Source organism: Mustela putorius, unplaced genomic scaffold (assembly GCF_011764305.1).
Source record: "Mustela putorius furo isolate JIRA1106 unplaced genomic scaffold, ASM1176430v1.1 tig00000874_pilon_pilon_pilon, whole genome shotgun sequence".
Taxonomy (NCBI): domain Eukaryota; kingdom Metazoa; phylum Chordata; class Mammalia; order Carnivora; family Mustelidae; genus Mustela; species Mustela putorius.
The window spans coordinates 6,169,755-6,192,280 of record NW_025421505.1 but is presented as its reverse complement, the minus strand read 5'-3'; the positions used below and the strand labels follow the sequence as shown (position 1 = coordinate 6,192,280).

General features: G+C 38.5%; 1 protein-coding gene across 5 annotated transcripts in view; it reads left to right on the top strand.

Annotated features, from left to right (window-relative positions):
- Positions 1–111: 111 nt before the first annotated feature.
- MCM8 (minichromosome maintenance 8 homologous recombination repair factor) overlaps positions 112–22,526 on the top strand; it is a 46,589-nt gene continuing 24,174 nt past the window's right edge. For 2 of the 5 annotated variants that reach the window (XM_045086018.1, XM_004751531.3), the window contains exons 1-10: positions 112–454; positions 3,072–3,224; positions 3,551–3,634; positions 5,696–5,778; positions 6,392–6,541; positions 8,211–8,314; positions 9,459–9,657; positions 13,545–13,630; positions 21,478–21,629; positions 21,868–22,063. In XM_045086018.1, coding sequence (XP_044941953.1) covers positions 3,077–3,224; positions 3,551–3,634; positions 5,696–5,778; positions 6,392–6,541; positions 8,211–8,314; positions 9,459–9,657; positions 13,545–13,630; positions 21,478–21,629; positions 21,868–22,063 — 1,202 coding nt within the window. In that variant the 5' untranslated portion in view covers positions 112–454; positions 3,072–3,076. Of the gene's footprint in view, positions 455–3,071; positions 3,225–3,549; positions 3,635–5,695; positions 5,779–6,391; positions 6,542–8,210; positions 8,315–9,458; positions 9,658–13,544; positions 13,631–21,477; positions 21,630–21,867; positions 22,064–22,526 lie in introns of those variants that run through there. The other 3 variants (XM_013055595.2, XM_004751530.3, XM_004751533.3) reach the window with 2 other exon arrangements.

The following is a 22,526-nucleotide window of genomic DNA, read 5'->3' as shown; positions in this document are numbered from 1 at the left end:
GTCGGAACCTCCTGACGGCTTCCGGCAGCAACACGGCTTCCGCCTGGCCGAACTCCTTCATTGGTTGCACTCTGTTCCGCCCCTCTAGTCTCGCCGCTCCTTGGACGGAAGTTGCGTCACAGACGCGCCAAAAAAGAATTTGGAAGCCGACGAGTTCAGGTTGAGTAGCTAAACATCTCCCCGCGAGCCTCTGAGGTGTAGGGGGAAACAGATCCCCGAGCTGCTCCAACAGATGAGACTCGGCCCCTGCGCGAGGACGTTAGGAGGACTGCGACCCACGGGACTTCGCCAGAAGTCACCTGAGGAGCTCAGACCTCAGACTCTTCGTGTCCCCGTCTGTCTCCCCCCACCCTTCTCCGGAACGAGGGGAGAGCCAGGCGGGGCGCACCAGCTGCCACCCAGGGCCCTGCCCAGCTGAAAACCGAGAGAGCTTTGGGACCTCTATTCTTTGCAAGTAAGAACAGCGTGAGGAGAGCTAAATGAAGTAGGATATTTAACGAAGCACAGCAGACGCCGGGTGGCTCCTTTACTCAGCTCTGCAGTCGTATTTCTTGGTTTGTGTTGGGATTTTTACTAGTTGTGCTCACTCTGTTCTCATTTGGGGAAGATACGGTATGGAGCGTTCTCGATGGGGCGCTTCGTCTTGCGTCTGTGAAGACGGAGTTTGAAGCTCACTACTGCCACCAGACAACTTGAACCTTGATCAGTTTGGGGGGCTTCAGTTTCCTAACTTGCCATATGGTCTGGACGATTTTCAGTTTTGTCTTGTCCCAACATCGTGAACTGTTTGGGTATTAACTTATTTATCAATTAAATCCCGCCAGACAGATTGGATACAGTCCTTTGTGAAGAATTGCACCCCAGTGTTCGGATATATTTCTTTCTTTCTTTCTTTATATTTCTTCCTTTCTTTCTTTTTTAAGTCCTTGGGATAGGAACTGTTTTTATTTTTATTTTTAATTTATTTGACAGACAGAGATTACAAGTAGACAGAGAGGCAGGCAGAGAGAGAGAGGAAGGGAAGCAGGCTCCCTGCTGAGCAGAGAGCCCGATGCCGGGCTCGATCCCAGGACCCTGGGATCATGACCTGAGCGGAAAGCAGAGGCTTTAACCCACTGAGCCACCCAGGTGCCCCTAGGAACTGTTTTTAAAAATAGGTTTTATTTTTTAGAACAGTTTTTGTTTATAGAAATAATGGCACAAGTTGCAGAAAGTTCCTTATAATTTTCTCTTCTCTCCCCTCAGCCCAGGTTCCCCTTGTTAACACCCTGCAGTAGTGTGCTATATTTGCTGCAATTAATGGACCAATATTGGTGCATTATTACTAGCTAAAGTCCAGAGTTTATGTTAGGGTTCTCTCTTTCTGTAGTGCAATTCCATGGCTTTGACAAATGCATAATATTGTATATCCACCACTAAAGGATCATACGGAATCATCTTACGGCCCTAAATTTGCCCTGTGCTCCACCCATATGAGTTATTTCAAAACCCATTTTATAGGTCACTTACATTTTGAATTTTTGATACTTAGCCAGAACTATCTTTGAGTTAAAAAAAAAAAAAGTATCTTGCTGTGTACAAAACAAAATGTGAAGAGATAATTAGCAAAATGAAAAGGATCATATTGACAGATACAGATGTATCTGTCAAAAAAACTATTGCATTTCAGCAAATTTATCTAAAAACTAAATTTGTCTAGTCAATATTCACCTAGAAATGATCTTTCTTATGTTGTCTTTTTAAGAAGTTAAGGTCCAGAAAATTAACTTCTTTCCCATTTCACCCCTACAGAGAGGAAAGATTGAAATGTGTATGTACCATGTCCCACTCCTATGCTTCTCCAGAAAGGTCTACATTAGTTGCCTATGTAAGAATATCCTTGTATCTCTGATAAAAGTGGATACGGCATGCAGGATTGACTATGTATAAGGGGCTGTGATGGTGATGTATTCCTAGTGTCACAGGTCAGGATATGTTCAGCCAGTGCTGCTCTTTTATAAGTCTAAAACACTATAAACAAGTCATCTCAGAGTTATTGTGTTATTTTCACTTGTATAATAGGCACTCCTTGCAAACAGGTACAGTATACTTGGTGAAGCATCATAGATATACCTTAAAAAGAGATGGGGCCATGTGCAATGACATGAATAGAGTTAGTATAATGCTAAGCAAAGTAAGTCAGAGAAAGACAAATATCATTTCATTCATATGTGTAATTAGAAACAAATGAGCGAAGATGGGGGGGAGAGACAAACCAAGAAACAGACTCATAGTAACTGGAGAGAACAAACTGATGGTTACCTGAGGAATGTGGGTCAGGAGATAGGTGAAATAGGTGATAATGGGATTAAGGAGTACACTTGTGGTGAGCACCAGGCCTGTATGGAAGTGTTGAATCACTGTGTGGTACGTCTGAAACATATCACACTGCATGTTAACTAATTGGAATTAAAAAGAAGGAAAAAGGGGCGCCTGGGTGGCTCAGTGGGTGAAGCCTCTGCCTTTGGCTCAGGTCATGGTCTCAGGGTCCTGGGATAGAGCCCCGCATCGGACTCTCTGCTCAGCAGGGAGCCTGCTTCCTCCTCTCTCTCTCTCTGCCTACTTGTGATCTCCGTCTGTCAAATAAATAAATAAATAAGGAAAAAAAGAGAGAGATTGGAATTAGAAGGATATCTGCAGAGTGTTTGAAGCTACATCTCATATTACCATAGTGTACACTGTTGCAGGCCTGTTTGCTAATCTCAAACTAGAATACATTAATTTTCGGGGCACATGGGTTGCTCAGTGGGTTGAGCCTCTGCCTTCTGCTCAAGTCATGATCTTAGGGTCCTGGGATTGGCCACCACGTCCAGCTCTCTCCTCGGAGGGGAGCCTGCTTCCCCCTCTCTCTCTTTCTCTCTCTCTGCCTGCCTCTCAGCCTGCTTGTGATCTCTGCCTGTCAAATAAATAAATAAAATCTTTTTTTTTTTTTAAGTTTTAGAATACATTAATTTTCTCTTATTTACTATGTTAATACATTTTGAGCACTGTTTTCACTGTTATTTTGATGAAGATTTTTTTCTTAATCTTAGAAAATATGAATGGAGACTATAGAGGCAGAGGATTTGGACGAGGAAGATTTCAAAGCTGGAAAAGAGGAAGAGGTGGTGGGAGTTTCACAGGAAAATGGAGAGAGAGAGAACGTAGACCTGACCTGAATAAAACCACAAGAAAACATACTCCTGGTAGGGGAGATCAAATATTGTTCAACTTTTTTTTCCCCTCATGAGGGAAACTATGCCTGTCCTACAAAGTAGTTTAACTTAAATTTCAGTCTTATTTGATGTTATTCACTAAAGTAGCATTTAAATGTTAAGATAAAATATTTTTACTGAAACGTGTAACTTAACCTGTAACTACTATATATTTTGTCAGCTTTTCATTGCTGGAAGGAGAAGCAAATTGGAAAAAATGTAATATATTTCTACTGACATAGCACTTGCTTCGACAGCACATATGCTATTTCTGCTAACATAGTATTCTGAGGGTTTTTTGTTTGTTTGTTTTTCAGAACAAACCCCACAGTCTTTGCTACTGCAATCAACATTGGACCAATTAATACCATATAAAGGCTGGAAGCTTTATTTCTCTGAAGGTAGAGTTAAAAGTTCAAAAAGTACCATAAGTTCTATTTTCATAACTTGTCTTTGGACAGCTCATATTATTATAATTCATTTAGCTTACTGATAGGTACCACCTTCTTTCATTTTAGTTCACCCAAACAAATCATGTTTATTTCAAGAATATTTTTAGGTTTTATATGAGGAAAGCAGAAACCACTCTAAGTATTTCAAAAAGAGGATATAATACAGGGAATTGAATATACAGATGGAAGTCTAAAAGAGCAAAAGGGGAACATTGAGGTAAGCCCCCAGATAATAGTAGCTTCTGGAAGCAGCAACCATCCTTATGGCTGAGGGTACAAAAGGTAAGAAGTTCTGAGGTTGCCAGGACGTAGGAATTCAAAGGAAGGGCTGTTACTTCAGCCTCTGAGGGCACCCTACAAAGCTGTACTTGGACCTCTGAAGGTTACCCTTCACACCTGGGCTCAGACCCCTGCAGTGAATGAAGCTGGTTGTGGCTGGTAGCTCTGGTGAGAGGACTACATGGCTGATGTGCAGAGCTGGAGGCTGGAGCTACAGCTATTTTCTGCAGCTGGAGAGATGCTGAAAAGAATTAGAAACAAAAATAGAATCCTTTTTTGTTGCCACCTTCCAGTCTTTTTAAAGTGCCTTCAGTTGGCAGAACCTAGAGGAAATCTGGGAAATGCACTGTGCAGATCTCGATCATAGCATCACAGAGCAGAAAATAGAACAGCGGGCTTGGAATGGAGAGACCATCAACAGTGGTTTGTGTAGAAACACACTTAAGGGATCTCCCTTTTAATAATCAAGAACATCAGCTAACATCATATACCTGTTTTTTTGGTTTGGAGACTAGCCTTTTCTGCATTCTTAGAGTTTCTATGTTATATCTTTTATTAGTTATGGGTTACATGGTCATATATATCTGTGGGTTATTTTCCCACTAGATTGTGTACTTCTTTAAGGCAAGGATCTTGGCCCATAGCAAGCATTCAGTATTCATTTGGTGAATGAATAAAGCACTTTACAAATGTTTTCTGTATTGAGAGTTGGTTTTTTTTTTTCCCCCTAATATACACACACATGTGTTTCATAGGTAGTCTGTTTTTTGTTGCTTTAGGATGCATTTGCTACCAGCACCTGCAATATGTGCCTAGCAGTTAGCCCAGAACACTAGAAGTGATCTTTAGACTGGTCCTAAAGATGAGTTCAGGGGATGCCTTAGGCTTAATCATCTGTACTTACAAACTGCTTCACAGTATTATTTCTCTGTGGAAGACCAATTTGAAAATGTTCTAGAACTTTTTTTTTTTTTTTTTTTTTTTTTTTTTTTTTTTAGATTTTTATTTATTTATTTGATAGAGATCACAAGTAGGCAGAGAGGCAGGCACAGAGAGAGGGGGAAGCAGGCTCCCTGCCGAGCAGTGAGCCCGATGTGGGGCTCGATCCCAGGACCCTGAGATCATGACCCGAGCCGAAGGCAGAGGCTCAAACCACTGAGCCACCCAGGCGCCCCAATGTTCTAGAACTTTACCCTGTAAAGGTTTTAGGAACAGAGTGAAGTGTAGTGATCTTTCTCCCCTGATTTAGGATGTGGCAGTTTGGACTAGTAGAATTTACTTTGTAAAGACTTCCTATCTTTATCTCTGTTTCTGAATAAGAATTTATTAATCATGTGTCTAGCTTTGGCTTTGTTATAATTATATATATTAATATATATAATTATAAAATAATTTGTTATAATTGTTATAATTTTAATTTTAAGCTTTATTATGTAAGCTGTTTGAACTACTAGGTCCTATTAAGTGTCAAAGGTTCAGTACAAAGGTTCCCAGATGTTGGTGTTTTTAGAGAGAGTCACTTCCTATCTGCGTTTAAGATTATGCAGACCTAAATTTGTTTTAGAATCTTAACTGTTCACTCAGTACTTACCTATATTCCTACGTAAATGTTATCAGAAGGCAAAGTAATTGGGAAAAGTCCTTTGGCATGTATCCACGTTTCTTCCATCTCATGAAAAATATATCTGTACACATGTGATTATTAGTGCTAATGCCATTTTGTTGGATTAGTTTACAGCAGTAGCTCTCCTTTGATTAAGAAGATTCAAGCATTTGAACATTTTTTCACAAAGCGTATTGATCTATATGATAAGGTAAGATTCCTGTACTGCAAAGCTACTAGTCCACATTTATGTGTTGTTTTCTTGAACGATGTATTTGAGGTGCTAGTGATGAGTAGATGCTGCAGCCAGACTGCTTTGATCCAGATCCCAGCTCTGCCACTTAGTTGCGGTGTGGACTTGAGTGTATTACTTATGTTCTTTGTATCTTGGTTTTCTCATGTATCAGTTGGGCATAATAGTATTAATACCACCAAGGGTTATTAAGAGGCATAAATAAGGGGCGCCTAGGTGGCTCAGTGGGTTGAAGCCTCTGTCTTCGGCTCAGGTCATGATCCCAGGGTCCTGGGATTGAGCCCCAAATTGGGCTCTCTGCTCAGCAGGGAGTCTGCTTCCCTTCCTCTCTCTCTGCCTGCCTCTCTGCCTACTTGTAATCTGTCTGTCAAATAAATAAATAAAATCTTAAAAAAAAAAAGACATAAATAAGTTGATATATTTTAAATGCTTTAAGCGGTACAAAGCTTACTATACTTACTCATTGTTACCACTGTATAAACGTGCTTTTTCAAAGTGTGTAATTGAATGTTTAGTTACAATAGTTAACTTTAAAAAACCATCATTGCTTTCATGCCTTAATATTTTCTAGGATGAAATAGAAAGAAAGGGAAGTATTTTGGTGGATTTTAAAGAACTGATAGAAGACAATGAAATGGCTGACTTGATACCAAATATAGCAAATGAGTTGAGGGATACACCTGAGGAAACCTTGGCTTGCATGGGTCTGGCAATACATCAGGTAAAGAAAGACTTATTTTGTCTGGACTCTGTCAAAATTTTAAAGGAAGATTTTACAATAACAATACACTTTCTACAAGATACCATTCATTCTGTATACAACAGCTTATCTAAATATAACATTTATTTTATTTGATTTAGCTTAGTCTATTGAAGATAATACAGAAATTAAAGAGCTCCTTGGAAGCAGTCTCATAGGGAAGATAAGACAAGGATCGTGTTATCAGTTACGAACTTGGAAAGCAACCTCAGATTTAGGTTCTATGACATGAGGCAAGTCACTTACTCTCCCTGAGCGTCTCCATATATAAACTGAAAATGATAATATGTGCAGTGTCTGCCTGACTTTTTCTCAGGCTAGTTGACAGAACACATGTGAAAGTATTTAGGCTGCCAAAGAGATAAATGCTTCAAAGTAAAGAGTAGTAAATCTCAGAACAGGCACAGATAAAGTATTGTCTGTGGATAAAGTACTGGCTGTATTCAGAGATAGAGATAAGACCCTCAGTGAGTGGGGAGGAATGGGGAAAGCTCAGAGGAAGACTTTGTAGAGATGGTACAGTTACAATGGGTCTTAAAGGTTACTGAGAAGTGCACACAGTGCAGAGGAAGTAATGGTAGCCAGGTGCAAGGAATAGTTTATTACAAAGATGTGTACACTGCTGCTACTGGAGACCAGAAACCTTGGTGTTGTCTTCAGAGTCCTCTCGTTTGTTCTCTGTATCCAATTCACCACATTCTTTCATTTCTATTTCTGAAACTTCTCTTAAATCCACCTCTTTTCCACATTTACTGCATCAGTCTTAAGCCTTCATTATGTTTCCTAAACTTGCTAGACCTGGTAGAACATGATCTGTCTTTGGAAACTGGTGACTTTTCTGCAAAGTGAAATCTAAATCCACTCTGAGGCATTGAAGGCCTTCCATGATCTAGTTCAACTTCCTCCTCCACTTTCACTCACTACCATTCAGCTAAGCTGAGTTCTTCCCAGGATTCTTTCAATAGTCTGATCTCTTACACATGCTGTCCCTTAACCATGGAATGCCCCTTGCGTTGCATGTCAAAATTTGTGTGATGCTATTGTCTCTCCATGAAACCTTTCTCATGACCTTTTCTTCAAAATTTGCATAGTATTTTGTCTCTAAATCTTTATGGTCTTTGTAACAATCAGAGTTATGTATGTGCATCTCATTTTCACAGATTGTCAGCATACTGCTTTATATACAGGAGGTTATTAAATACTTATTTAATGTTGATGCCAAGGGAGCAGTTATTGAGTATTTCAAAAGTCATCTTTATCTTCTCTGTCTTAATAAATCACTGAATATGGAGAAATAGAAAAATGTTATCACCAGAGCCTGTCCAGGAGGTAATAATAGCTTTAGGGCCCACTGTAACGACTTTTACTATTAAGCTTAGTTTGAACAGAAAGTAGTAGATAGGGATGCTGGAGTTTTCCAGTCCAGGGACCACAAAATCCCAGGTAAAACAATCCACTATAAAATAAGTAGTCATAATTAAGTATCAGAGTTTTAAAGGGCTGTTAGAGTTCTGTTAATATTCTGCTCTGAACTGTTTATATTCATAAAATTTGTATTTTCTGTAGAAGAGTTCTGCTTCAAGAGGATGTTTTGTTTTCCAACTTTTAAGTAAATACTTGTCCTGTTTAGGTGTTAACAAGGGACCTTGAAAGGCATGCAGCTGAATTACAAGCCCAGGAAGGATTGTCTAAGGATGGGGAAACAATAGTAAATGTGCCACATATTCATGCAAGGTGAGGATTTGCTAGTATTGAAGTATTATTTAGAATCTCACATTTAAGACTTTTAAGAATGAGAACCTTGTTTTATAAAGCCAAAGAAATTGGTAAAAAGGATATGAGTTCTTTGCTATCTCATTGGTTATAACACCCGCATGAACCCCCTGAGCATTCTTAAGAGATCATGACAAAAATAAACTTTTCATTTCTAAATAAGGTGTTTTCCCAATCTTCATATTTTTATAAACATTGATTTTGGGTGTATACTTATCAAGTCCCTGCTATTTAATACTCTTATGTAATACACTAAGTGGTGTGATTATATTTTGTTGCTGTTTCTGTTAGACACAGAGCAAATTACATTTTGTTTTTCTTTTTCTTTTTTTTTTTTTAATATATTTTTTTATTTTTTATAAACATATATTTTTATCCCCAGGGGTACAGGTCTGTGAATCACCAGGTTTACACACTTCACAGCACTCACCAAAACACATACCCTCCCCAATGTCCATAATACCACCCCCTTCTCCCAAACACCCTCCCCCCAGCAACCCTCTGTTTTGTGAGATTAAGAGTCACTTATGGTTTGTCTCCCTCCCAATCCCATCTTCTTTCATTTATTCTTCTCATACCCACTTAAGCCCCCATGTTGCATCACCACTTCCTCATATCAGGGAGATCATATGATAGTTGTCTTTCTCCGCTTGACTTATTTCGCTAAGCATGATACGCTCTAGTTACATTTTGTTTTTCTTTAATTCATCTTTATTTTAAGATTTTAAATTCTCATTAGAAGAAATGAACAAGATAATTACCAGGGTTTTTTCTTTTCCAGAATTTATAGAAGACATTGTGTTAACAGTTTTTGAAAAAGAAGTTAGAAACTGAAAAGTCACTTTTTTGTTGCCAAAATTTTTCTGTTGGTATTATTTTTTTCCTTTTTCCCTTAGAGAACAGCCAATGAAATAAGAAAAGGGAAGATTTAGCATTTTTTAATCTTTAAAAATGGTTTAATTCTTGTGAAATTTCTGATGTAAAGGGATGATATGGTTGGAGTACTCCAGTTGCTCCTAAAAGGAAGTTGTGAAGGTTGAGATAATGTCCACTGTTGGTTCATTTGTAAATTCACAGATAGATACATTCTTGTTTTTGTTTCTAGGGTCTATAACTATGAGCCATTGACACAGCTCAAGAATGTCCGGGCAAATTACTATGGAAAATACATTGCTCTGAGAGGGACAGTGGTTCGAGTCAGTAATATAAAGCCTCTTTGCACCAAGATGGCTTTTCTTTGTGCTGCATGTGGAGAAGTTCAAGGTTTTTCTCTTCCAGATGGAAAATATAATCTTCCCACAAAGGTAATATGTTCTTTAACTTAATTATTTATTTTGGCAAAGAAGGCAGATCAGTTCACAGAAAACATTTTCCAGTATTCCTGAACACAGAGTTTATTTTTATTTTTAACTTTCAGTTTTTAAATTATGAAATACTTCAGGGTATAGAAAATAAAGAAATAAAACATTAATCACTACCCAGAAATTACATTTTGCCAGTTCCAGATATATTTTTAAAGATATAAATAAAGCATTACTGATGGTGATTAGTGTCTCTTGTAACCCTTGCTTGTACCATGCCCAGCGATAATCATTATCCTGAAGTTAATGTGTATTCTTTCTATTCACATTTCTATATTTTGACTTGAATAGGTATACACATCAAGTTTTCTTTATTCTCCTGTGTGAAAGTGAGGTGTTCCTTTTTTATTAACTTTTTTTATTTATTTTTTATTTTTTAAAGATTTTATTTACTTATTTGACAGAGAGAGAGATCACAAGTAGGCAGAGAGGCAGGCAAAGAGGGAGAGAGGAGGAAGCAGGCTCCCCGCTGAGCAGAGAGCCCGATGCAGGGCTCGATCTCAAAACCCTGAGATCATGACCTGAGCTGAAGGCAGAGGCTTAACCCACTGAGCCACCCAGGCTCCCCTATTAACTTTTTTTAGACTATAGATCTTAAAGCCATAGAAAAGTGGAGAGAATATTTGTATACCCACCATTTTGAATTGACAAATATTAATATTTTGTAATTTTAGCTTAAATTTTTAAACATAAAATACCAAGTATTAGAGTTGAAGTTTCTTCTTTGTTGCACTCCCCAGTTCCACGTACTTTTTTCCATCCTCAGAGGGAGCCACTTTTCTGAAATTAGCATGAATTCTTCCAGTTTGCATTCTTATACCTGACTATATACCTGGAGGGTTTGTTTTGTTGTGTTTGTTTTTACAAAAATGATAGACTGAATGTAACATTCTGCCAATTTTTTTTCACTTGGTTATTTTGGATTTTACCTATCTTAATACACACCTAGTTCTTTCATCTTTACTATTGTGGAGTATTCCATTGAATGAATAGCCACTATTTATTTATCCATTCTCCTGGTGGACATTTGTATTGTTTCCAGTTTTTTACAGTTATATGATGATGCAGAGACATTCTTGCACATGTCTCCTTGGCAGAAGACTTTCTCAGTAGTGGGATATACTTATTGTCAACTATGAGATGTTGCCAAAAAACTTTCCAGAGTTGCTGGTTCCAGCTTACACCCCTCTTGGTAGTGTTAAACAATTGCCATTTCTCTGTATTCTCATCAACACTTGGTATTGTTAGACTCTTTAGATTTTGGCAGGCTGATTGGTATAAGTAGTATTTACACCAATTTCTATTGTAGTTGAACATCTTTTCATATCTCTATTGGCCATTGAATTTCCTTCTTTCTTGAATTTTCTGTTTAATATCTTATTTTTCTGTTTATACTATTGATGGGAGTTCCTTATGAATTCTAGATACTAACCATGGATTATATATATTATGGATGTCTTCTTGCGGTATTTACTTTATCTTTTAACCTTGTGGTGTATTTTTTGTTCTGTAGTTTTATATTTTGATGTGGTTAAATTGATCATATTTTTTTCCCTTATAACTTTTATGTTTTAAAAAGCCTTGCTTAAAAAGCCTTCTTTGCTTGAGCATTGTAAACATATCTTGTATTTTCTTTTAATATTTTTAAGTTTCATTTTTATTTTTATTATTATTTTTAAAGATTTTATCCATTTATTTAAGAGGGAGTGAGTGAGAGCACACACATGAGTAGGGGTAGGGGCAGAGGGAGAGGGAGAAGAAGGCTCCCTGCTCAGCCCCTGACCTGGGGCTCTATCCTGGGATCCCAGTATCATGACCTGAGCCGAAGGCAGATGCTTAACTAACTGAGCCACTTAAATTCCCAAGTTTCATTTTTGTATTTAGATTTCTGTCCATTAGGAATTTAATCTTAGGAATGGCATAAAGCTGAGGATCTAATTTTGTTCTTGTAAATGAAAAGCCAGTTGTCACCATTTATTTATTAATTAAGCCCTGTATTCCTACAGATGTGTATTGTTTTCTCTGTGGTACACTGTCCTTAGACATGTGAATGCATTTCATTTCATTGGTCCTATACCAGCTCTATACAGTCCTATTTACATTGATCTCATTAAAACTTTTGAAATGGCAGGGAGACTTACCATATCTATTCTTCTTTTCCAGAGTTGCCTTTATCAGCCTTGGACTTTAATAAATTTTACATTTATTACATTTTTACACAAATTGAAATTTTTAAGGGTTCCTTCTCTTACAGGAAGAATAGGGTATGTGAGATTTGGCTATTGTTTCCGAATAATCAATGGTATTGGTAAATGAGTGTCGTCTACTATTTGTCTGGGCTTAAGGTTCAGGCTCTGCCTTTAGTTCAGAGGCCAGAATTTCAATCCTGACTTACTGGGTAATTTCTGTTAACTCTATTTGATCAAGGTATTTCCAGGCCTCCCAATATAATGGGTAGTAATGTTGACTGGGAAGATGAGTACTAGTGTGAAAAGAGTTCTGCATGTGTCTAAACTTCCATGAATTGAAGTGACCAGAAAGATGGTTGTTTAGGTGATCCATGTTTTAGTCACTATTACTGTATAACAAATCAGCCTAAAACCTAGTGGCTTAAAATAACAACAGTCATTTAATTATTTCTCATGGTTTCTGTTAGTCTGAAGTTTGGAAGAACTGCTTGGCTGGCTAGTTCTGCATCTAGGTTTCTTACGGTGTTGTAGTCAAACGGCGGATAAAGCAGAACAGCAAGAGGCTGGGGGCTAGCTGGGCATGTCTTCTCCATGAGTTTCTCTGGGTTGGTTTTGGCTTCTGGAACACAGTATGGCAACTTAGTCTGCTCATATGACTGCTGAGAGCTTCAAGAAATGGGTCCAGCTCTCATAAAAAAATGGCTTTGCCTCTTTTGACCTAGCCTCAGAAATCAGGTGACATCACTTCTGTTGGTTACAAAGTGAGTCATAAGCCTGTCCAGATCCCAGAAGAGGGAAATTAGACTCCATTTCTTTTTTTTTTTTTTTAAAGATTTTATTTTTTTGACAGAGATCACAAGTAAATGGAGAGGCAGAGAGAGAGAGAGAGAAAAGCAGGCTCCCTGCTGAGCAGAGAGCCCCATGCGGGACTCGATCCCAGGACCCTGAGATCGTGACCTGAGCCGAAGGCAGCGGCTTAACCCACTGAGCCACCCAGGCGCCCTAGACTCCATTTCTTGATGGGGGAGTGGGAGTTCTAGAAAGGCTCATGGGGAGATACTGTTGCAACCATATTTGGAAAATACAGTCAACCACAATCTCTGAATTTGTAAATGCATCTTGAGGTCCAAATAGCAAACAAGTGACTTTTAAAAACTTGAACACAATTCACTTGCTTTTTGAGGATTGTCTCTGTGTGCAGTAAATATTATACAAACAGTGCAAAAGGAAGTGAGATAGGAGAGCTAGGGATTGAAGGAGACCCAGGAAGACTTTGGAAAAGGTGAGGATTGGGCTGGATATGTGGGACTGGATGCGAGAGGGCATTCAAGGATCAGGAGACTGCACACAAAGGAAGGAATATGTGCTCAGTATGAGAGGCTTGTGAGGAGCCTTGCACACCCACAGCCGGAAGAGTAAGAGCAGTGATCAAGAGGGACCAGCTGAAAAAATGCTTCGAAAGCTTACAATATAGAATTGGTGCAGGTGGATATAGAAAGTCATTAAGCTTGTAGTGCATATTATTATAACACCCTTCTGGGACCAACTTAAAACAATATTAAATGAAGCATTTTAATATGCGTTTTCCTGAGATGTAATTGTAATTTATCAAAATCTGGATGTGAATGAATCTTGTTGCAGTGTCCTGTGCCCACATGTCGAGGAAGGTCATTCACTGCTCTCCGTAGCTCACCTCTTACAGTTACGATGGACTGGCAGTCAATCAAGTAAGTAATCAGACTAAATAAGACACAGGTTTTAGATCTCTCATACTGCCAAGTAATCTAGAATATTCCTGTATTATACAGTGAGTCTTATCTATAGACAATGATAAAGTATATAATAAAGGATTTATTTGGTTAAGGATTTATATGTTGAAATTAATGCCTTTATTTGAAATTTGTTTTATATTAGATTCCAAAAAAGATTTTAAGTACAAGTGTCATGTCCTTTTACTATTGAGGGATAGTTCAGTTTATTTCTCACTTATGTGATTCATTGAACTGGATGTATACCAACAAAGTTGTATGATTTTTCTTTCCATTCTGTGATAGAAATGTTGTTTAGAAGTTTTAAAATAAAGAATCCCTTAGAAACGGGGATGTGTTTTATTTCATGTTCTCACTATGTGAGGCATTTTACTATAGGTTTGGGTTTTTTAAGCTATTTTTTGCAGATCATATAGATGTGTGTGTGTCTATTTTTAACCCAATAATTTATTCCATTTTATCTGGCTATAGTCCCATAACTCATCCCTGAATATGAAATAATGGGTAGTTTTTGGTTTTGTTTTTAAGATTTTATTTATTTATTTGACAGAGAGACAGATTACAAGTAGGCAGAAAGGCAGGCAGAGAGACAGAGAGGAAGGGAAGCAGGCTTCCTGCTGAGCAGAGAGCCCAATGTGCGGCTCGATCCCAGATTCCTGGGATCGTGACCTGAGCTGAAGGCAGAGGCTTTAACCCACTGAGCCACCCAGGCACCCTGATAATAGGTAGTTTTGAAGTCCGAGTGCTACCAAGAAACCTAGCTAAAACAGGTGATGGTTTTTTGTTTGTTTGTTTGTTTGTTTGTTTGTTTTAACAGGTGGTCTTAAAAATACTAAGAACCTACAGAAAAAGTGAGATGGATTGCTATAAAGCCCCGTCCTACCTCCCTTCACCTCTTTCTGTTCTGTAAAAACTAACACCAACATATGTAATTCTACAGTATGCTGAGATCTTCACAAATTCTCCATTTTATAAAAGAAGAAATGTTTGAGAATTTTTTTTACATTTTATTTTTAAAAATTTTAGTTCCAGCGTAGATAACAGTTATATTTAGTTTCAGATGTACGATTATAGTGATGCTCAGTGCTCATCACAGTAAGTGTATTCTTAATCCTCTTCACCTGTTTCACCCATCTCCCACCCATGTCCCCTCTGGTAATCAAGAGTTTGTCTCTGTATTTAAAAGTCTGTTTCTTGGTTTGTTTCTCTTTTTTTTTTCCTTTGTTTGTTTTGTTTCTAAAATTCCACATTTGAGTGAAATCGTATGGTATTTGTCTTTCTCTGAATGACTTATCTCACTTAGCATTATACCAGATAGCTCCATCCATGTTGTTGCAAATGGAAAGATTTCATTCTTTTTTAGGGCTACGTTTAAGATTCTTGAGCGTGATTTGTGCCCTTTTAGTTCACAGGGGTCTGCAAAGACTGTAGGGCTTTCACCACTGAAGGGAGTGATGAGGGCCTCAAAGGAGCTGTGGCTCACAATAGGATAGGTGCATAGAAGGTCCATGGTAATTCATTTATTTGAACAAAATCTTGTTGCTTTTTGGTAAAAATAGCAGACAAGAAAATAGGCTTAAGTATTTTAATTGGATTTGAATGATCTCTTGATATTAGATCAGATTTAGAAAGGGAGGCCATGTAGGGGTGCATAATGGCACAGTTGGTTAAGCTGGTTTGGGCTCAGGTCATGATCTCAGGGTCATGAGAATGAGCCCTGAGTCAGGTTCCACACTCACTGGGAAGTCTGTTAGAGATTCTCTCTCTCCTAGTTCCCTTGGTCTCTCCCCACCTTGTAAAATAAACTTTAAAGAAAAATGGAGGCTATTTAAATCCTTTTCTGGAATCTTTAAATCATTTTCTTTTTAAAATATTTTATTTATTTATTTATTTGAGAGAGAGCATTAGCAGGGTGAAGGCAAAGGGAGAAGCGTATTTCCCGCTGAGTGGGGAGCCCGATGCTGGGCTCAATACTGGGTCTCCGGGATCATTGCCTGAGTTGAGAGCAGATGCCTAATCAACTGACCCACCCAGGCACCCCTTTTCTTGAATCTTTAAGTGTAAAGTATTGCTAAAGTTCATTTTGATTGAGTTATAGTAACACTTTGTTAGTACAGTATTAGCTTACATTATGGTTTTATTCTACTAATGTATAGATATATAAAATGACTACGTACCCTAGGTGAAAGGTCTTCCTGCACTTAGAGTAAATTCAATTTCTTTTTTTTCTGAGGCTTAGTTTGGAATGGTCATAAAGAATTATTGTTTCTCAGCTAGTGCATTGAAATATTTGAATGCATCAAAGTGAAACTTTGCATTTGAAGCAGTCCCAGTTCTAAAGGTTTACCTGGTGAAAACAGTCACAGTATGTGAAGAAATAGTTGCTGAAAGTATATGTTTTCAGTGTGTGTGTGTGTGTGTGTGTGTGTTTAAATAGGGAACAGCCTAAGCATCTGAAGAAGGTGTTTTAAGTAGGATGGTACAAGAGTATTGTGTAGCTATTAAATATGATGTTGCAGGAGAATATTTTGAAATGACATTAAAAACGTGTACAGTGTTTTTAGTGATAAAACTGGCAAGAAATAAAAAAATATGTTGAGAAGATACTCTCGGAAATGAGATTAGAGTAATTGTTAATTTTTCTTTCTGTTTATCTGTTTTAGTAAGAAGAGTCTAAATTGGAAGGATAATACAGACATATAATGAATGTATTCCAAAGTTGTTATTTGAACATTCAGGGTTTTTACTTACATTCATTATTTAAAGAAGTTTTAAAGACTTCTGGGGAAGATGGCAGAGTAGGAGGATCCTAAGCTCACTTGGTCTCATGGATACAAGTAGGTAACACCAACATCAGTGTAAATAACCCCAAAAGCAACCTGAAGACTGGCAGAAGAGACTCTCCACAGCTAAATATAGAGAAGAGCACACAAGAGGGTAGAAAGGGTGAAGAGATGGTCAGGAGTCTCCTGTGGGGGAGAGACTCAGCAGCAGTTGTAGGGAGGGGAGAGAAGCAGACCTCCACAGCAGGCATCCAGGTACAGGGAAATTGCATGGGGAAGGCAAACACCCATAACCTTTGGTTTTGAAAACCAGAGGGGCTTCATTTTGTGAGTTCTTACAATCAGCTGGACTTAACACCTGAACTTTAAAAATCAGTGGCTCAGCTCTGAGAGAGCTGTATGGTGAGAGGAAGCGGAGTCCCTGCCTTTAAACAGACAGCACAACAAACAGCCCTGCTAAGATGCAGCATAGAAGTAGCAGTTTAAAAAATTCCTGGTTATCCCTGGGGCTAATAATACATTATATGTTAATTTAAAAAAATAAATTTTTTTTTAAATTATTGAAAAAAAACATAGACGGAAAGGAACTTCAAAAAAAAGTTCCTTGTTATACAGGAGGGAGATTTGTTTACTAATCTCCGAGCATGTACTGGAGGGGCAGGCGCATTTGGGAGACTTATCGAAGAACAAAAGAGCTGGTGGGTGCTGTCTCCCCTCCCCGATCCCCAGCCTAGATACAGAGACACCTATGGGAACCAGGACAGTGCAGTACTCTCCACCTTCCACCTAGCTTGCTAATGGCACACTCCACCCCTATACTTTTATGTGGACTCAGCCCCTCCAAGTAGAGCAGGAGTTTTCCCAGTGACTACAGCTCCCCTCGTGCAGCCAGCTGGTGTGGACCTTGCTGGCACTGTGCACATAACTCCCTGCACTCACCTGCAGGAGAGCATCCAGAGTGGCACCACAGTGTGGCAGTGAGCAAGCAGCCCTGACAAGGGCCAGTAGCACTCCAAAGTGACTCCTTCCCCGGGGAGAGGGGAAGATAACCATTCATACCAATCCAGCTGTGTCCCCAGCAGTGGGCTGGAACAGACATCTGGTCTGACTGTAGGCCATGCCCACCAAGAGAAGCTTCTCAGGGGATAATACAGGGAGAGCACCCTGAAGTTTGGTGTTCCTGCAGCTCTGGCAAACACCTGGCCTCAGTCAACTCAAGCCTGGGGTGGCCCAGGCTGGCCCACTAACAACACAGGGACCAAACCCTGCCCACAAGAGGCAAAAGAGAACCATTATAGACTGCTGGACTGAAGATAAAATGTGTCTCAGCCATAATAGGGCACATGGAACACACACATACCCCTGAAGGGCCATGTTCTTAAGAATAGGAGCCATTGCACTGCAGGGCATTACAGGACCCCTTCTTCGTAAAGCCACTACTTTCAAGAGTGGGAGACATAGCTGATTTTTCTAACACAGAAGCAGAGTCAGTCAAAATAAGGAAGCAGAGGACTATGTCCCAAGTGAAAAAACAGGAGAAAATCACAGCAAGAGACCTAAATGAAATGGAGATAAATATGCCTGATAGAGAGTTTAAAGTAATGGTCATAAAGATACTTGTACTAGAGAAAAGGGTGGAGGATCTCAGTGAGACCCTCAGCAAAGAGAAAACATAGAAAAGAGTAAATCAGAGATGAAAAACTCAATAACTGAAATTAAAAATACACTAGTGGGAATAAATAGTAGACTAGCAGAACAGGTCGGAGGACAGTAATGAAAAGCATGCTGAACAGTAGAGAGGAAAAATAATAAAAAATGAGAATAGACTTACGGAATTCAGTTACACCATCAAGCATAGTAACATTTACTATAGGGATCCCAGAAGAAGAAGAGAGATAAAGGGGTCAGAACATTACTTGAAGAAATAGGAACCCAACACTTACCAAATCTGGGGAAGGAAAGAAATAGGAAGCACAGAATGAACTAAAAAAAATCAAATTAAGGAGGTCCAAGACACACAGTAGTTAAAATGGTTAAAAAAAAAAAAGTGATAAAGAGAGTTTTAAAAGCTGTGAGAGAAAAGAACGAAAACATTTACATACAGAGGGAAACCTCATAAGGCTATCAGTTGATTGTTGAACAGAAACTTTCCAGACATACCTTTTGGGAGTTATAATTCAGCTCACTGCCATTATGAAGTAAGTTAGAGAATTGAAAATAATTGGTAGTGGCCTGTGTCCATTGATAGATGAATGGATAAAGATGTGGTGTCTGTGTGTGTGTATAAATATAATGGAATGTTACTCAGCCATAAAAATGAATGTGATTTTTGCAATAACATGGAGGATTGAGAGAGTATAATGCTAAGTGAAATAAGTCAGTCAGGGAAAGATAAATACCATATGATTTCACTCATATGTGGAATTTAAGAAACAAAACAAATGATCAAAGAGAAAAAGAGACAAACCAAAAAAAAGTCCTAACTATAGGGAACAAACAGATGGTTACCAGAGGGGAGGTGAATGGGATGGGTGAAATAGGGCTCATCGAGATGAGCACTGAGTCACGTATGGAATGGTTGCATCACTATGTTGTACACCTGAAACTAATATGACAATGTATGTTATTCTGGAATTAAAATTTAAAAAAAGGGGGGGGGTCACAAATGCCGGACTGGTAACTATTGGGCTTTCAAAGCCATGGTTGGTTTAAAGCGTTGGTTCCCATCATATGCCAACAAAAATCCATTGACCCAGAAGATTTTATGAAGTCCTGTGGAAGCCATCAGGATGGCTCTGTGAAATGAGAAAATACATGTGCCACTGGTTTCAGCAGATGGACTCCAGGTGGCCATCCCCAGGGGTTAGGGGCCAAGCGGCACTTGCTGGGGGAGATGCTAATTCAGTTGGTGAAAAGGTGGAGAGGCCCTAAGCCCCTGACCTCGTGCTATATAATTGCTATATAATTAAATTGGAATGTGAGTGTGGCAAAAAAAAAAAGTTTTAAGGTAATGCCTGTAAATATTTTTCAAAAATCAGTGTAGTAGACCACAGTTCCCACAACTGCTTATTGTGTTATACATAACTTTAGGTGACATCTTTTCATGGCTTCCCTCTCTTTACTCACTCACTCTCTGAACCAAGGATATTAGAGGTAATGCACGTGCCTTTACTACTCCCCCTTCTACTGCTAGACTTCTTTCAGCATGATGTTAATTTTACATTGTCAAGGTTTACTTCTCTATTCCAATCATAACTGTCTTCCTTGTTTAATCTATAGGTCATATCTAACAAAAAGAAGAGCATTTATATTTTTATGATCATCTTTGTTTAACAAAGAAACAAGGAAGGCGGTCAAATGCCAAGAAAAGGAAATGTAATTTATGTTATTGTGTTGTTTTGTTTTTTCCCTTAAAAGAAATGATCCATGTGTCAAAATCAAAGGAAGTTCTCTTTCTACTCTCTTGCATTCTTCCTTATTTTAGTGTGCTTCATATTTGGACTGTGTTGTTTAGCGCTTTTCCCACCTTTTGAAATCAGATTTCTGTCTGTGGTGTTCTGAAGTAATGAGAGTCTTCATCCTGCTGGACAGTGATCAGTTCTTCTGGAGTTGTCTTGGACTCTAGAACATCTGTTTTCTGTCTTTGAGCTTCCTATCAGATATATTGATTGGACTTTTCATCTGTCTTTTAAACTTTTTTCACCCTTTGCTTTCTCTGTGCCATTTTCTAGATTTCTTTGGCTTTTTTGTTTGTTTCCTATAAATATTTGATTTTTATATACAAATATTTTTTAAAGATTTTGTTTATTTATTTGACAGACACAGATCACAAGAAGGCAGAGAGGCAGTCAGAGAGAGGAGGAAGCAGGCTCCCCGCTAAGCAGAGAGCCCGATGTGGGGCTCGATCCCAAGACCCTGGGACCATGACCTGAGCCGAAGGCAGAGGCTTTAATCCATTGAGCCACCCAGGAACCCAATATACATATTTTTAATTTTCCTGATCTCACACTTGTTTTCTCATAGTTCCCTTTTTATAGCCACTTATTGTTTTATAATGGTAGATTTTCTCAGAAACTCTTAGGCAGCTTTTCGTTTGTTTCTAATGTTCTTCTTTTCCCTGAATTATTGCCCTTTCATCCTGAAATATCTGATGAGCAATGAGAAATTTGGGGGGTTAAGTAGGCTAGATTTCTTTTGCTATATTATAAGTAGGAGTTTTTCCTCATGAGGCATGCCTCCTGGTAAGAAGTTAGGAGTTTTGACTATCAAATTTTACTCAGTGAATATATTTTTGAATCAGAGTTGGGTTTCTCAGATGCCAGAATGAGGAGGCTTTGTTCTGGATCTGTGATGCCCTCATTAGATGCTGTTACTCCCCTCACAATAGATGAATCCATTACTCTAGAACAGTGCTCTGGGTTTTGTTAAACAGGAAAGCCTGGTTTGGTGGAATGCTCTCATTCTTTGCTTACCTACCCACCTACCAAAGAATTCTGAACAGCTATTCTGTTACTTGTCTTTCAGTTGATTATCCTATTTCTTTTTAGCCAGCCACTGAAAGGATGTTGCACCTATGTAAGAAACAAGAATTCCCTACTCTCCATTCCTGCCAACTCCAACCTAGAGGCTCCCACTTCTCTTAGATTCTTGTAACTTTTTCCTGTGTATATTTTGGACTTTGTTTTATTTATCTATACTTTCCCACTTGCTGTTTTCTAAAATGTCAGGAGGTCTTGTTTATTGGTAACACCTCTGCACACCCTAAAACTTCTCTTTACCTATGTAGTAACTGCCATTTTGGTGGACATTTTGGAGAGAGGGTAGGCAAGTGTATATGCTTATCCTGCCATCCTTAATAGGAAACTGCTGAAGTAATATTAGATACACCGTTGAGCTTCCCCACCCCCCCCCCCAACTAATCTGCTCTTTATCTAGCTTGGTACCTTGTGGGTGTGAATAGATAACATGTTGAAAAAATTAAAGTCAGTATCTATACTCATTGAAAATTGTTTAAATTTTTAGAATCCAGGAGCTGATGTCTGATGATCAGCGAGAAGCAGGTCGGATTCCACGAACAATAGAGTGTGAACTTGTTCACGATCTTGTGGATAGCTGTGTCCCAGGAGACACAGTGACCATTACTGGAGTTGTCAAAGTCTCAAATGCTGAAGAAGGTATTATATAAATCTTTTCTCATTTTGATTGTTTCTTAAAAATTTGCCAGCATCTTTTTTGAAGATACCTTTGAATCTCCACTAATACAGGGAATTCCTTATTTCTTACATGGGTGAAACTTTTCCTTTAAAATAAAGGTTTATTTGTAGCTTAGAGTACCTTTTTTTTTTTCATTCTGTTTCTTTGTAGAGAAAATGAAGATACCAATTATTGTATTTCATACTTTGAAATTTACAGGTTCTCGAAATAAGAATGACAAATGCATGTTCCTGTTGTACATTGAAGCAAATTCTGTTAGTAATAGCAAAGGACAGAAAACAAAGACTTCTGAGGATGGGTGTAAGCATGGAGTGTTGATGGAGTTCTCACTTAAAGACCTTTATGCCATCCAAGAGATTCAAGCTGAAGAAAACCTGTTTAAACTCATTGTCAAGTATGTATGAGATTATCTGAGGTTTTGTTATGTTATGTACCCCATAGGGGTGCTCTTGGCTACAAGTAAAAAAAACTAGTCAAAATGGTTGCAAATTACAGTTCATAGGTCAAAGCCAGCCCACTGCCCATTTTTTTTATGGCCCATAAGCTAAGAATGGTTTTTACATTTTTTAATAATTGAAAAAAATACAATTTTGTGACACACAGAATTATATATAATTCAAATTTCACTTCCTACAAATAAACTTATTGGAACACAGCCATAATCATTCATTTATGAGGTGCCTGGCTGCTTTCCAGCTGCAGTAGTAGAACTGAGTAGTTGCAGCAGGGAATGGCTCACAGATATTTACTGTCTGTACCTCTAGGGAAAAGTTTGTTGATCCCCGTGTTTAATCCATAAAGGAAATTTACTGTCTCACACTAGAAGTTGGTTACTGAACAGAAGAAGTCATGGGACT